The 14137-nt window shown below is 48.8% G+C and overlaps 1 protein-coding gene across 9 annotated transcripts in view; it reads right to left on the bottom strand.

Annotated features, from left to right (window-relative positions):
• Positions 1–14137, bottom strand: part of DNAH9 (dynein axonemal heavy chain 9) — a 147275-nt gene that overhangs the window by 17903 nt on the left and 115235 nt on the right. For all 9 annotated transcript variants that reach the window (XM_074555240.1, XM_074555241.1, XM_074555242.1 and 6 more), the window contains 4 exons: positions 13822–13949; positions 2262–2489; positions 517–708; positions 85–276 (listed from right to left, as the gene is read on the bottom strand). In XM_074555240.1, the coding sequence (XP_074411341.1) occupies positions 85–276; positions 517–708; positions 2262–2489; positions 13822–13949 (740 nt within the window). The remainder of the gene's footprint in view (positions 1–84; positions 277–516; positions 709–2261; positions 2490–13821; positions 13950–14137) is intronic.

Here is a 14137-nt window from a genome sequence, read left to right as displayed (position 1 = left end):
CTGCCTCCTAAGGCAGATTATGGGGCAGTTAGGGAAGACATTCCATTTACATGTATAAATAATGCCAGCAAACAAAGAGCTTACCTGGTGATAGCCATTATAATCCATGTTCCCTGGGAGGGGAAATCCAGGAGCAAGGCAGAGCTCTCCCTCCAGCATTTCTGGCTTGATAAACTCTTCCAGGTAGGTTCTGCAGAGCCGCCTGTCCCAGTCATCCGTGATGTGCCCTCCATACATGATCTCACCCACGAGGTAGCGCAGGTCATCGTAGGGGACCTGGGTGTGGAGCAGGCTGGGCTGAATCGAGGCACTGCCCTGCACCCTCAGAGCTCCCCCCTCAGCAAACAAACAGCAGGCAGGAGTTAAACCCTGCCCCAGCTGGGGCACAGCACAGTGCGGGTGGCACTGATGGCTCCCATCTCCTCCAGAAGCACCCTGAACGGTGAAGTTCTAAACTCAAAGATGCCAAGGAAATGGCTTCAAAGCCCCCAGAGAGCCCCACTGTGGTGCCCCCACCTTGGAGCTGGCCTGCAGGTAGTTGTAGAGCACGTTGACAGAGATGGTGAGGTCCCCAGTGCTGAAGGGGTACGGGCGGTTCCAGCCCTGGGGGCCAAACTTGCGCCGCTCTGCCACCACTGCGTGGAAATAGCACAGGGCAAAGAGGATGCTCCTGAACTCCTTTTCTTGGCTGCACATCTCCAGGGTGTCCTGCAACACAGGACAGCTGCCCTCAGCCTCAGCAACTCCCAGGGAACCCAAACATGCCAGGCTTTGGACAGGGTGAATCACAGAATCAGAGGTCAAGGCTTGGAAATGCCCCCAAACCATCAAGTTCAGCCTTCAACCAAATATCCCCATGCACAACTAATTGTGAACCGTATTTTTTGAACAATTCCAGGGATGTGTCTCCACCGCTTCCCTGGGCAGCCTGTTCCAGAGCTTTATCAACCTTCCACTTTAGAAATTTTTCCTAACATCCAACCTGAACCTCCTCTGCTGCTGCTCGTTACCCGGGACAAGAGGCTGACCAAATTGTCCTTCAGTTCATTTTGTATCACACATGTGAAACAGAACACACCCATGTATTTCAAAGTCAGTGGCTTTGCATTGCAGATTTATTGGCAAACTCTAACAAATATTTTCTGCCTTAATATTTGCTGAAGTGGCTTTGCACAGGAACACACACAGGGAAGCAAGGACACATGCACCCACTCAACGCCCCATCACCTGCATGTGCTCAACATCCCTCACCAGGAAGATGGGGAGGGAGCCACAGAATCACAGAATTCTCTGCTGGAAGGGACCCTAAAGTCCATGTTTTTCCAGCTCCTCTGCCATGGGCAGGGACACTTTCCAATATCCCAGGCTGCTCCAAGCCCCATCCAATGTTTATCTTGTAAAAAATGCCATGTTAGACCTTTAATCCTCTGAGACCACCACAGAGCCCAGGATCTATGCAGGAAAAGGGGAATCCATTACTCTAGAGGATGCAAGACATTGACCAAGTGCATGTGACAATCAAGAACATCCCAAAACCCGTTTATCCCTGAGTTGGGCAGCACTCTAAGCTCCCTTTAACAGCACTGTGAGGAAGACCTGCTTCAAATATGTGCAGAACACCTTTCTCATTTCAGGAAACATCCCCAGAACAACCCAGTTCATTCTCATTCGGCCTCTCTTCAGTTGTCAATTCTTCTTCAGCTACAAAGCAGAACAATTTCCCCTGCACAGAATAAAGGGCCTTCTTTGTAGCCTTCAGCTGAAAGCTAAATTTGAACATCTCTTCTGTATAAAGCAGGGAAATGAGGTGTAAAAGGGACCCCACCCACTCGCTTCAGGATTTCTGATAAGAGATGTTTCATAATCCTCCAGCAATTTAGAAAATGTTAATTACTATTGATTGAAATGAGCAGAGGCAGGATGAAAATGTTACTTGGGGTTAAGGTTCTCCCCTCCCTTGTTCTCCAGGACATTTAGTGGAGCTCAGGATGATGAATGGCAGTAGATAAGTATGGAATAATCTTCCCTGACCACTGGCATTAATCCTTGCATGGTGCCTCCCCCCACACCTGCTCAGCAACGTTCCCTCCTGTTCTTGGGATTCTCTCCACACCAAGATACCAGTGCAAAACCAGCTGTGAGCTGCCCTATGACCCACAACTGGGGCTGCTCTTGTCTCATCCCAAATAACAAGAAATTTTATGGAGAGAATCTCAGAATGGCTAAGGTTGAGACCCCTGTGAGCACCGTCACGCTCCCACCTGGCTGAAGTTGTCCAGGGCCTTGTGCAGGTTGGCGTGGATGCCGGTGGGCGCCTCGCTGGTGATTTTGATGGAGTTCTGCAGGATGCCCTGGGGGATGATGTGGCTCTCCGGGCACGGTGCCGACTCCGCGCTCAGAAACACGCGGAAATCCCGGTGGCTGCCCTGGCTCAGCTGCTCCATCCTCTTTTCCAGGGAGCTCAGCCACTTGGCCACCAGGTGGATGTTCTGGCAGGGACAAAGGGACAAGGCTTGCTCAGTGCCCCCATTACACCCCCATGGGCTGGGCAGGCACCAAATCCAGCCCACTGATGGATGCTCTCTTGTTGAAAATTGCAATGCAAGATGTTTTCCATTATCATCTGTATGACAGATCACCTTTTGTCAAGTGGGCAGTTTGCCTTATCTCTCTCTTTGGGTTCATTCACACTTCCCTCGGGAGGGGACACCTGCTGATAACAGCTATTGAATGTCGCTGCATGACTGATAAGAACTACAGCACCCAACTGGGAGATGTGAGCCCAGAGGGAAGAGCCAAGTATTCCTACCCAGATATAATCCAGAGGTTTTGAGACACCAGCATGGCTTCTCCACTGGATTCCCCAGAGGAACAGCAGCTGCCTCTTCTTCCACTGGATCTTCAGAGGAAGAATACATCCTTTTCTACAGCACCCCCTCGCTCCAGCAGAACCACCCTTGACAATGCAGGAGGGCTGAGCCACAATTCCAATGGGACTGCTGCCAAACCACCACAGACATAATAAGCAACCTTAAAACCAAAACCTGAAAAGCTCTAACTTCTTTTTCAAGCACTGAGCTGAAAAAGGAAACTTTCTAACTTATCTCAAAATCACTCTAACCAACTAAAAATCTGAATACAGGGGTGTCTGTGTGCAGCTCCCAGCCCCAAAGAGCCAGGTGCAGCGAGGACATTTGAAAATTCAAAATAATCAGTATAAATCAGCAAGTCACAGCTGGGCTGGTTGGGCTCTTGGTGCTGGAATTCTCCTCATTTCAGCAATACCAGCTGAGGCTATTCCTGGGGAGAAAAATTGTTATTCCTAGGGAACAGAGCTGTTATTCCTGGGGTGCAAAGTTGTTATTCCGGGGAAGCAGAGTTGTTACTCCTGGGTGTAAAGTTGTTACTCCTGGGGAGAAATTTGTTATTCCTGGGGAGAAAAGTTGTTATTCCTGGGGAAGCAAAGCTGTTATTTCTCCCCCCAACCCCACTGAGCTCAGACAAAAACATTTTGATCATTTTGATCAGAATTACAGTGAGGACCTTCCATAGCAGCTCCTGGGCAAACAAGTCAATTAGGTGATTTCACAAAGTCTTTTAAAACAAAAGGATTTATATATTCATGCAACTAATTGGACACATCCCTCAGAAGATTAAGCAGAATCATGGGGAGATGGTGAAATGGATGAAGTTAAGCCTCAGTTTTTCCCCTGGAGTCCTATACAGCATTATAGTTTCCAGGCAAGAAAACAGCTTTTTTGTTATATTAGGAATGGGATTTGTGGGCTAAACTACCCTTGTGTTGAAGGCAGGTGTGCAATCCAAACTGGCTGTGTTCACAGGCACTTGGGATGGTGATTTATCCCAGCCCAAGAAAGGACAAGGAACTTGCTAAACCTAAATTAAAAGCAGCCGCCAGAAAGATAAACTGCTTGGAGGTGGCAAAGAAATTACATAAAGGAACCATATTAGAGGCTGAGAATAAATATATATCACCTATAACTGGGGGCAGAAAGAGCTCTCATGGTTAAATAGCAGAGTAATGGAGATTATTAGGAGTAAAATTACATTCCTCAGAAAGTGGAAGTTGTGTCCAAATGAGAAAAAACAGAAAAGAGCACAAAAGCCAGCCATGGTAAAGTCAAAAAGTACTTACAGGAAGCAATTTTTTGAAAACCATAAAAGCTAATAATAAAGCCTTTTCCAGAAACCAGGAATCTACCAGAGAGTCTATAAAACTGTAACATGATCAAGGTCGGCAGGGAGAGCCCATGGAAGGCCAGGCCAGCCCAAAGCAGCCCAAATGTGCAGGAATTTTCCCTGGGGAGGCTCTCACTGGTCCAGCCTGGTGGAATCACTGAAACCCTGAGGCTGGAGATGCCCCTGGACATCATCCATCACACCCTCCTGCTCCCAGCAGGGTCACCCAGAGCAGGTTTTTAACTGGGTCCAGTTGGACTATTGGATTTTTGCAAGGCTGAAGTCTCCACAGCATGTCTGGGCAATGTGTGCCAGTGTTCAACCACACTCACAGTAAAAAAATTAAATCAAATATAGTATAAGACAGTGAAATGAAATGAAAGTTTAAGGGAAATTTGCATCTCAATTTTGACCCTTTGCTTCTTGCTCTTTCACGCTATGAAGGTTTTGACTCCCTCTTCTACCAGAAGGGATTTAAACACACCAATAAACTAAATTTGTCCAAATCCCAGCCAAACCCCAGCTTTTGGAGGTTAAATCACCCCAGCCTCTCCTCATGTAACAGATGCTTCAATCCCTTAATTGTTGCAAGGACTCTTGAGCTGAAGCAGCAGATGAAGAGCTGTTCAGAGGAGTCCATGAGGTAATAAATGAAAAGAGGTCTCTGGGAGCAGATGGGGTCACCCCAAAGGACCCCACATGCGCAGGTGTGCAGCACAGCTCAGGAGGCAGCAGCCAGCCTGGCAGGAGCTCCAGCAGGACACAAGTCACTCCCCAATGTCACCCTGGTTTTTTTAGATTTTCTAAGCCTTCTGATGTTGACATTCTTGTAGTGAACTTTCTCACACACTTTTTATAGATAACTCATTGTTTTGCATTCCTTTATGGAGGAGGAGAGAGTTGATGGACTGTTGGTTTGACCAGTGTCATTGGAGAGGTGGCACTGTCACCCTCCAATCCACTGTTACTTTTGGAAAACTATAAATGTTGGAGTCAGATAATAAACTTCCCTTTTTCTTCACCTTGAGAACAGTAGTGTGCACTTGTGTTTTTTCATGTCCTATAGTAACACCCCCAACAGCACCAGCTAGGAAAGAACGGCAATCTGAAACTCCAACCCATTTCAGAGAGCTCAGATATTGTGAGGATATCACAGCCTGGGCTGGTGTGTGGGTGGGGTGGGGTGGAGGTGATGCTGTTGTCCCCAGGCAGGGTTTGAGCTGTGCTGGACACTGGAGGGGTCAGTCAGCCCCTGCTGGGGAGGGTGGACATGGCCAAGGAGCAGCCTGGGGGACAAGGAGCTGTCCCAGCTGTCCCCAGCGATGTCCCAGCCCATGGAATCCTGCTCAGCAGGAACAGGAGAAAGCAGGAATGTTGGCAGGGAGGGTGTTTGCCTTCACCAGTCACCACAGGGTGTGACAGAGCCCCCACCTGCCTGGGGAAATGAATTCCTTACTTGGCTTCCCTGCCTGGGCAGCTTTGGCTTTTCTTACTGCATTGTCCGGATCTCAATTTCATTTTTAACCCCATATTCTGCTCCCTCCCACCCCTGGGCAGTGAGGGAGCAGCAGGTGGGGCCAAGTTCCCACCTGGGGTTAACCACAGCAGCTCATCCCCATGAATTCCATTTTGGGGGCTGGAGAGGGGGTTTCGCCAGACACCCCCACACCAGCAGCAGGCCCTGCACAGAGCAGGAATTGTCTCTGTGGGGTCCCTGTATCCCCAGATGTGGATTTTGATCAGTACCAGCGCTTTATCTTCCCCAAACCAGTATTGCTGCAGGGAAAAGGGAAAATCTCACAGGCTACCAACCACTTAAAACACAGCCAACAGGGGTAAGGAGGCTACTGATGGAGTTTTAACTCCTCTCCATATCAAAAAAGCAGCTGAAAGAGCAAATGATTGGTGAGCTGACAAAATAACTCATAAGACAAAGCCATTTGAAGTCTTGCAAATAAAGGCTGGTAGTGAAGAGTTGCAGGAGGATGCCATCATTCTCAGTGACTGGCAATGACACTGCAGCAGGAATTCACTGGTGATAGATGCAAAGTAATGCACTCAGGAAAACAACCCCAGCTACAGATACACACACTGATGGCTTCAAAATTAACTATTATCACTCAGGGAAGATAGCTTGGAGTCCTCTCAGTTATTTCCTGCAAATAACAGCTCAGTGCTTGGCAATGCAAGAGCAGAGGGACAGAGAATAAAGCTGCAAACGGGATTTTGCCACTCCATAAATCCATGGTGGGCCTTCATCTTGTAAACAGCACCCAACTCCCACCGCTCTTAAATCCTGCAGGATTTAACTCCCACAAAAGCAGACACTCCATCAGGAGGGACTCACCCATTGGAGAGAGCAGAGATGGGCTGGAGGGAGGGTGTGAAGGGTGAGCAGAGCAGGCTGCAAGAAAGTGGAAGTGCATTTTCATGTGACACAGAACTAAACTGCCAATTTACTGCTTCAGGGTGTTTGGGGACTTGAGAGAATCACAGAGTGCAGCTGAGCTGGAAGTCACAGAGAGAAACAGAATTGTTAATGCTGGAAAAAAGCTTTAAAAAAAAAGCTTTAAACTCAGCAAATCCATCACCCCAGCAGCACCAGCATGCCCAGCAGGAACCCAGGTCCCCAGTGCCACAGCCACAGGGGTTTTGAGCCCTTCCAGGGGTGGTGATCCCATTATTGCCCTGTTCCAGCACCTCTGTCCCCTTCCCTGAGGCTGTGGATGTGCTGGAGCTGGGCTGGGAGTGCCAAGGGCTGGTGCCACACAGGGACACCCAGGGACCCCTCATGTGAGGACAGAAACCCCTGCTGGCTTTCCAGGTGAGCCAGGGATGGACAGATCCCAGCTGGGAGTGCAGAACAGGATGAACACTGTGGAAAGGAAAAGCTGAGGTGCTTCAGGCTGCGACAGAGTGGTGGCTGCTGTCACTTCTGTCAGGATCTGAACCTGCCGGAGGGATGGGTCAGCTCTCAGAGAGGGGGTGAGCCAAGAGAATTGCTGTTGGGGGGAGCCACTGACACTTTGCTGCCTCCAGTTCTGCTGCCCCAAATTGGATTGATGTGGCTGGGAACAGTAAGTGATTTAGGGTTGTGCTCACACTGAGTGGATGAGATGGAGTTTGGGGTGTGGGGAGAGATGAGAAGAGATGCCTGGGCCAAGGGATTTCAGAATTTCAGGATTTTGAGAGATCAGATGAGAGGAGATGCCTGGGCAAAGGGATTGTTCTGGAGTTGTTTTCTCACAAACAAGGACTGTGTGAGGAGCAGTAGGCAAAATGCAATTACACCGGAGTGCTGCTGCACCACTGCTGGCCTGATGCACTCAGGATTTCAGGATTTTGGGAGATCAGATCATCCCAGGGTCCAGACAACCCATTCACTCTACAAACACAAATCAAACAATGAGGAAGGAGTGGACAGAAACCTGAAACCAAAGTCCTGCCAACACCACAGAGATTTAATAAAGCTGGGAAAGAGCTCAACAAAATATCAAAAGAAAAATCGTGCATTAAGTATCAGTTTAATCATAGTCTGCATATCTGACCTTAAGTGTTTTCATCTCTAATTGGTAGTTTCTTCCCACATCTGCTTTTGTGGTGTTAGATGCCTCAAAAATAATTGCTTTTGCTTGTGTTGACATGACACCAGTGATCATTATTTGTGGGTATCACTGCCTGCTAACAGCCAACTTAGGGAATATTTCCAGTCCAGTGATAATTGAGTGCATTTATATCCTGTCCTTTTGTGATAGAAGGGATGAAAAAGAGGAATAGATGCAGTCAAACATGGGCTGGTACTAAGAATTCATAATTCAAATGAATATATCTGCCCAGGCCAGACAGAGATGCTGCAGAAGGGATTCACAGGTTGGAAAGAAACTTTGCAAATTAATTCTCAGCAGACAGGTAACAAAACCTGAAAGAACACATCTAATGAGAACACGTGGTTCAGAGTAACTGAGAGATGTGTCAGTTATCAGTAACTGAGAGATGGGCCAGTTATCAATAACAAGCCAGGGTGGACAATGTGGAACAGACCCCTGCACACTGACCATGCACACTGACCATTCCCTGCGCACTGACCATCCCACTGATCATCTCCTGCATGCTGACCAACCCCTCTGACCCTCCCCACTGACCATGCACACTGACCATCCCATGCCCCCCACCCATCCCATCCCATCCCATCCCATCCCATCCCATCCCCTCTCAGGGCAGTGCTGCAGGGCTGGGCTGCCCGTGCAGGGCCATGGGAGCCCCAGAGGTTTCCTTTGGGAGTTCCCTGCCGAGCCCCTGTGCTTGCACAAGGCAGAACACGGATCACAGTCAGCATTGCCATGGCAACCATCAGGAACAGCAGCACATGGACACGGAGCAGCTCAGGCTCCCCTCCCTGTGCTGGCAGCACCCGGGCACCCTGCCCTGCCCCAGAGTGCACCTCTCCTCCAGCCCTCCTCACTAATCACTCCTGCAGCAGAGAACTGATGTTTGTACACAGCCTTGTTCTCGGGAGACCTCAGGGAAAACAGTCCCTGATTTTCCACCCCTGTGCCAGCCAGGCTGCACAGCCAGAGCCAGCCCTGCCCTGCCTCTGCTCACTGTGTGGTGCTGGAGTACCCCAGTGGACAGGGAAGGGCACTGCTGTGCCCAGGGCATGGCATGGGCTGGAGATGCCGCCAGCCTGGCCTGGGATGTGGTGTCAGAATCACAGAACCATGGAAAGGGTTGGGTTAGGAGGGACCTGAAAGTTCATCCAGTTCCAACTCCTTGTCATGGGCAGGGGACACCTTCCACTGTCCCAGAGACACCACCCACGGCCCCAGGGACACCTCCCACTGCCCCAGGTGCTCCCAGCCCCAATGCCCAACCTGGCCTTGGGCACTGCCAGGGATCCAGGGACAACCCGTGCCAGGGCTGCCCACACTCCCAGGGAACAATTCCTTCATAAGATCCCATCTAAACCCACTCTCTGTCATTGGGAAGCCATTCCCTGTGTCCTGTCCCTCCATCCCTTGCCCACAGTCCATCTCCAGCTCTCTCAGAGCCCTTCAGGCCACAGTCAGTTCACTTCAGAGCAATCCTCACCTGAACAACCCCAATGCCCTCAGCCCTTCCTCCCAGCAGAGCTGCCCCATCCCTCTGCTCATCCTGGAGCCTCCTCTGGACCAGGTGACCCTGCTGGAGCAGAGGGCTCTCCAGATGATCTCCAGAGGTCCTTCCACCCCGTCCTGGGACTCTGTGATTTCTGATACAGTGATGAATCTCACACAGTTTTGCTCCAGGAGCTCACTGTTATTCAATTTAATCCGTGAACCTGACTCAGTGAAGCAGCAACCTAGGAAAATGGAAAGATGCTCAAGAATTAAATTAACTGGATCACAAAGAGAGGGAAGTGACATTTTGGCTAATGGGTGAAGACTACAATTAAATTGGGAATATCTAATGTCTGAGCTCTTCCCTGCATCAGTGCATTCAAACATGCATCTGAACAAACACAAACAGATTTCTCTGTGTCTTTGCTGTTAATCTGATCAACCCCATTTGGGACTGGGATGGCCACTGGATCAGCAGAGGCTTCTGAGGGGGAAACAGAGCAGACACAGCTGGTGCTAACTCATGGCTGAGGGCAAAGCTCCTTCCTCCATGCACAGAGGACCCTGCAGGCAGCAGGGACATCAGATCCATGGACAGGCATTGGAATGCAGAGATCTCAGAGTCTCTGGGGCTGGAGACACCTCTGGCACCCCCAGTCCCAGCCCTCAAAGCAGGGCAGGGAGTGCAGTGGCCCAGGAACAGGCCCAGGAGCTTTTGGATGTGTCTAGGGATGAAAACACCACCAACTCCACAGGCAACTCCATTCCCTGTTTGGTCATTCACATGGGAAAAAAAAGATGGTATTTACATTGAAATGGAATTTCCTGAATTCCAGGTTGTCCCCATCACCAGACACCAATGGGAGAGCCTGGTCTTTACTCCCCATCATGCACGGTGATGGAATCATCTCTTCTCCAGGCTGCACAGAGCATCTCCAGCTGTGGGCCCAGCTGTTCCTGCCCCCCAGAGCCAAGAGGAGCTGGCAGTGAGCTCTGCCTGCACTCTCCAATGGAATGCAGAGGCTTCCAAGCCCTCCAAACCTCTGAAGTGCTGCTAAGGAGGCACAAAAGCTGAACCTGCTATAAATGGGTTTTTGTGGAGCTCAGAGATCAAGCTCAGCCCTTCAGCACCAATAGAAGGAGCAGAGTAGCTGCTGGGCTTGAGGTGGGCTGTCCTGCAGCCCTCAGGTAACAAAAGCTCCTTTAAAGAGCTGCATTTTGGCCTCAGGGGCTCCTATTCTGCAGCTGGACCATTTGTATTTGTAGAGAATCATTTTAGCTGTGGGCTTCACTCATCTGGCAGCACCCAGTACCAGAGCACATCAAAGCTGAAGTCACCAGACAGGAGCAACTGGTGCTGAAGGGGCCAGGAGCTCTGGCCAGGCTCTGCCTGGGTGAGGGGGATTGTCTTCCCATGGAAATGAAGGACTGGGAGGCTTTCTGCTGTTCTCTCTCATTAAATGAGTCATTTATGAAAATCTCCATTTTCAGAGTGAGCTGAGGAACTTTTCCCAGGGTGTTTTTGTCTTTGTTTTGCCTCCTGTGGTGTCAGAAGGCACCAGGACTGAGAGGAAGTGGCCTTAGGACAGCCCTTCCCAGCACAGCAGTGATCCTGCTCCTGTCATCCAACAAAAACCTCCCAAACCTCATTCCCTGGCTCATTAATGCTCCAAGCATGTGACTCTTATTATGCCTGGTCCCAATCAAGGACCAGTAATGAGCCACATGTGCAAAAGCCACCCAGATGATCCCCTCAATGTTTGTCCTGGAGAACGTGGGTGTGAGCTCCATGTGAGCTGAGCTGTTGGTCAGGGATGATAAAATACAGAAGCAAAGCTAACAGTTGCTTTTTGTCTGCTCAAAAACAAATGGGAAGCCTGGGTATAACTGTGCTGTGGGTGGGATACAGCCTTCAAATAATGAGTTTAATTAATCTGGGTAAAATTACCCTGAGATCTGTTCTGGCCTCTCTTTTATTATTAATGCAATGATCCACAAATCCTGTGGCACTTTCGTAAATTGAGTCATCTGTGTCATTCCAGATCTTGTACAAACACTCCTGGAGCTGTTTGTGAGGCATTTGTCACCAAAGCCTCTCAGGAAAGATCTTGCTAGATAAACCCAATGGCAAATACTGCTCTGATCCACCCCTGAGTGATGGCAGAACCCAATCAACCCATCCCATCCCACCCCTCCATGGCAAGGACACCTCTCACCATCCCAGGCAGCTCCAGCCTGGCCCTGGGCACTGCCAGGGACCCAGGGGCAGCCCCAGCTGATCTGGGCACCCTCCCAGGGAGGAATTCTCCTGATTCAGCCTTCAGTGTCTGCCTAACCTCCTACTGATTGCTCTGACCACCAGAGAAGATGGGAATGGATGCAATAAAAACCCTTCAGGCCCCCAGTGCTTGTCTGTTAGCACTGAAACAGCACATGGGGCCTGGCACTGCTGACAGATCCTTTACAGCAGCACACCAGCACTGTAGAAAATAACTTTTCACTCTGCATTACTGAACGGCTCAAAAGGCTGTACATTTCCATCTGCACCACCTCAAAGGCAGATGCCAGGATTGCAGCCCTCTGTATATTAAAAGCTCTAGAGGAGCTCAGCATTGTTTACCTCAGAGGGAGCTTGCAAAAAAAAAAAAAAAAAAAGGCAAAAATTAGGATCAAAATATCAAGGTTATTTAATTTCAATTCATAACCAGGCCTGAGGGCTCAGATCAGGGCTCAGATCTTTGTCTTAATCTAATTTTATGCAAACAATTCAGTGATAATGGAAGTTTATATAATCCACATCAAGGAAATCAGAGGGGTTCCCAAAACCTGTAATGAGAGCTGACATCACTGAGTGCACATCAGCAAAACCAAACCCTCCCTGAATGAGGGACTCCAGAGAGCCCCTGACAGAGACAGAGCTCCCCCCATACCCCAGAGGCTCTGAGGGGTTTTGTGGGGCTGTGATGGGACCTGGCAGCATTTCCCTGGTTTGGGATGCTCAGGGGTACTGATGCAGGGCATCCTCAAGGTAGGAAATAGTGAGATCTGACCCCCTGATTCAGGAGGCTGAATAAAGTATATAACTTTATTAAGCTAAACTATATAACACTAATACTATATTATACTATGATAATACTATAATATTATTAATAATAATACTATTATTATTAATATTATAGTATTATTTAGTATAGTATATAATAATTTATTATTAATAATACTTTAGTATAGTATATAATAATATAGTTATTATTATTATTATTATTATTATTATTATTATTATTATTATTATTACTACTATACTATACTATACTAAAGAAAAAGCCATGACTGTCCCCAAAAATCACAACACAGCTTTGACCCCATTGGCCAATCAGTCCAAAAAAACCCTCACCAGTGTCCATTTAACAAATCCCTCTAAGTGAACAATCTCCATTACACATTTCACATGTGCAAAAACAACAGGAACAGCAAGTAGAGATAAGAATTGTTTTCTCCTCTCCCTCTGTGCTTCTCACTGCCTTTCTCAGGAGAAATCCTGGGAGAGGGAATTTTGTCTCTGCCTTTGCTAGGAAAAATCCTGTGAAGGAATTTTGTCTCTGCCTTCTCCAGGAGAAGTCCTGGGAGGGAATTCTGTCTCTCTCTGTTCAGAGTATGTGAATGGCACCCAGGGGAGCCAGCCCCACTGCAGAATTCCCTCTCTGAGTGGTCCCTCTGTGCTCTCTGAAGTTCAGGGGCAGAGGAAGAGCCCAGGGCTCTCAGGACAGAGCTCTTCATTCAGTCATGGAGCAAACAAAGGAACAAGAAAGGGTGGAACAGGTTCCTGCACTGCACACTTGTCATAATCCACCAGTACAAGTGGGGTTATTCCTTAACTGATCTCAGAGTGCAGAAACAACACAGAGGGGATTTCAGCATTAATAAAATTGTACTTTGGCCCATTCATCTCCTCCTGGAGAAGGTGTGGCATTGTATTTAGCAAGCAAAGCATAAAACTCAGCTTTACCTTTTGCACTGAGGTTTTCAGTCATTTTGTGGAAGGACCAAAACCATGACAGGGAGGTGCAAACTTAGGTTGCACAACCTCACAGCCTTTGCTGTGTTCCCCTTTGCTTCCCTGGGTAGTTGAAGAGACAAAATCTGCCTGGGAGGCCCTGCTTAGTTCCTTCAAGTTGTCTCTTCCTTCCCAGACAGTCCAGATATGCACACACTAAAATTGTTCTTTTGTGAGGGGACTAAAACCACGACAGGGAAATACTGATTTAAGTTACACAACCACACAGCTCTTGCTTCCCTGGGTAGGTGAAGGGACTAATCTGCCTGGGAGGCTGAAATTTGCTAATTTCTTCAAATTTTCTCTACAAATTTCTTCAAATTGCCCACCACTAGCTCCAGGAGGAGAAACCCAACCTGACAGAGCCTGATCCCAGGCAGAGGCGGCTGCTGGTGACACACAGGTGACACTGTGTCCTTATGGAGGGGACACCAAGCTGGGAGACGGCAGGACTGGCCCCCAGCCCCTTACCTGGAGGATGACCCAGTGTCCCTCCTTTGCAGCCACATCCAGAGCTTGTTCAGCCACCACCTCCTGGCCTTGCCCAAGGGAAACGTTGTGCAGGTTCCTGTGGTTGAAGGTGTAGCCCAGCTTCTTCCCTGGGAGGGAACAAGGAGTGAGTTCAGGTACCCAACCCTCACACAGCAGCTGTCACACTCCTCTCTTGGCTCTCACCCACTCCTTGCCCAAGTGCTCACCCAGCAGCAGCTTCCCCCAAACTCTTTTAATTACAGTGCAGCATCCACAGAGGTACCTTATTACAAAGTAGTTCTTGTTTAAAGAACAT

This window comes from Zonotrichia albicollis, chromosome 19 (genome assembly GCF_047830755.1).
Source record: "Zonotrichia albicollis isolate bZonAlb1 chromosome 19, bZonAlb1.hap1, whole genome shotgun sequence".
In the NCBI taxonomy this organism is placed as follows: domain Eukaryota; kingdom Metazoa; phylum Chordata; class Aves; order Passeriformes; family Passerellidae; genus Zonotrichia; species Zonotrichia albicollis.
The sequence above is the reverse complement of the archived record's forward strand: the minus strand, read 5'-3'. Positions and strand labels throughout refer to the sequence as shown.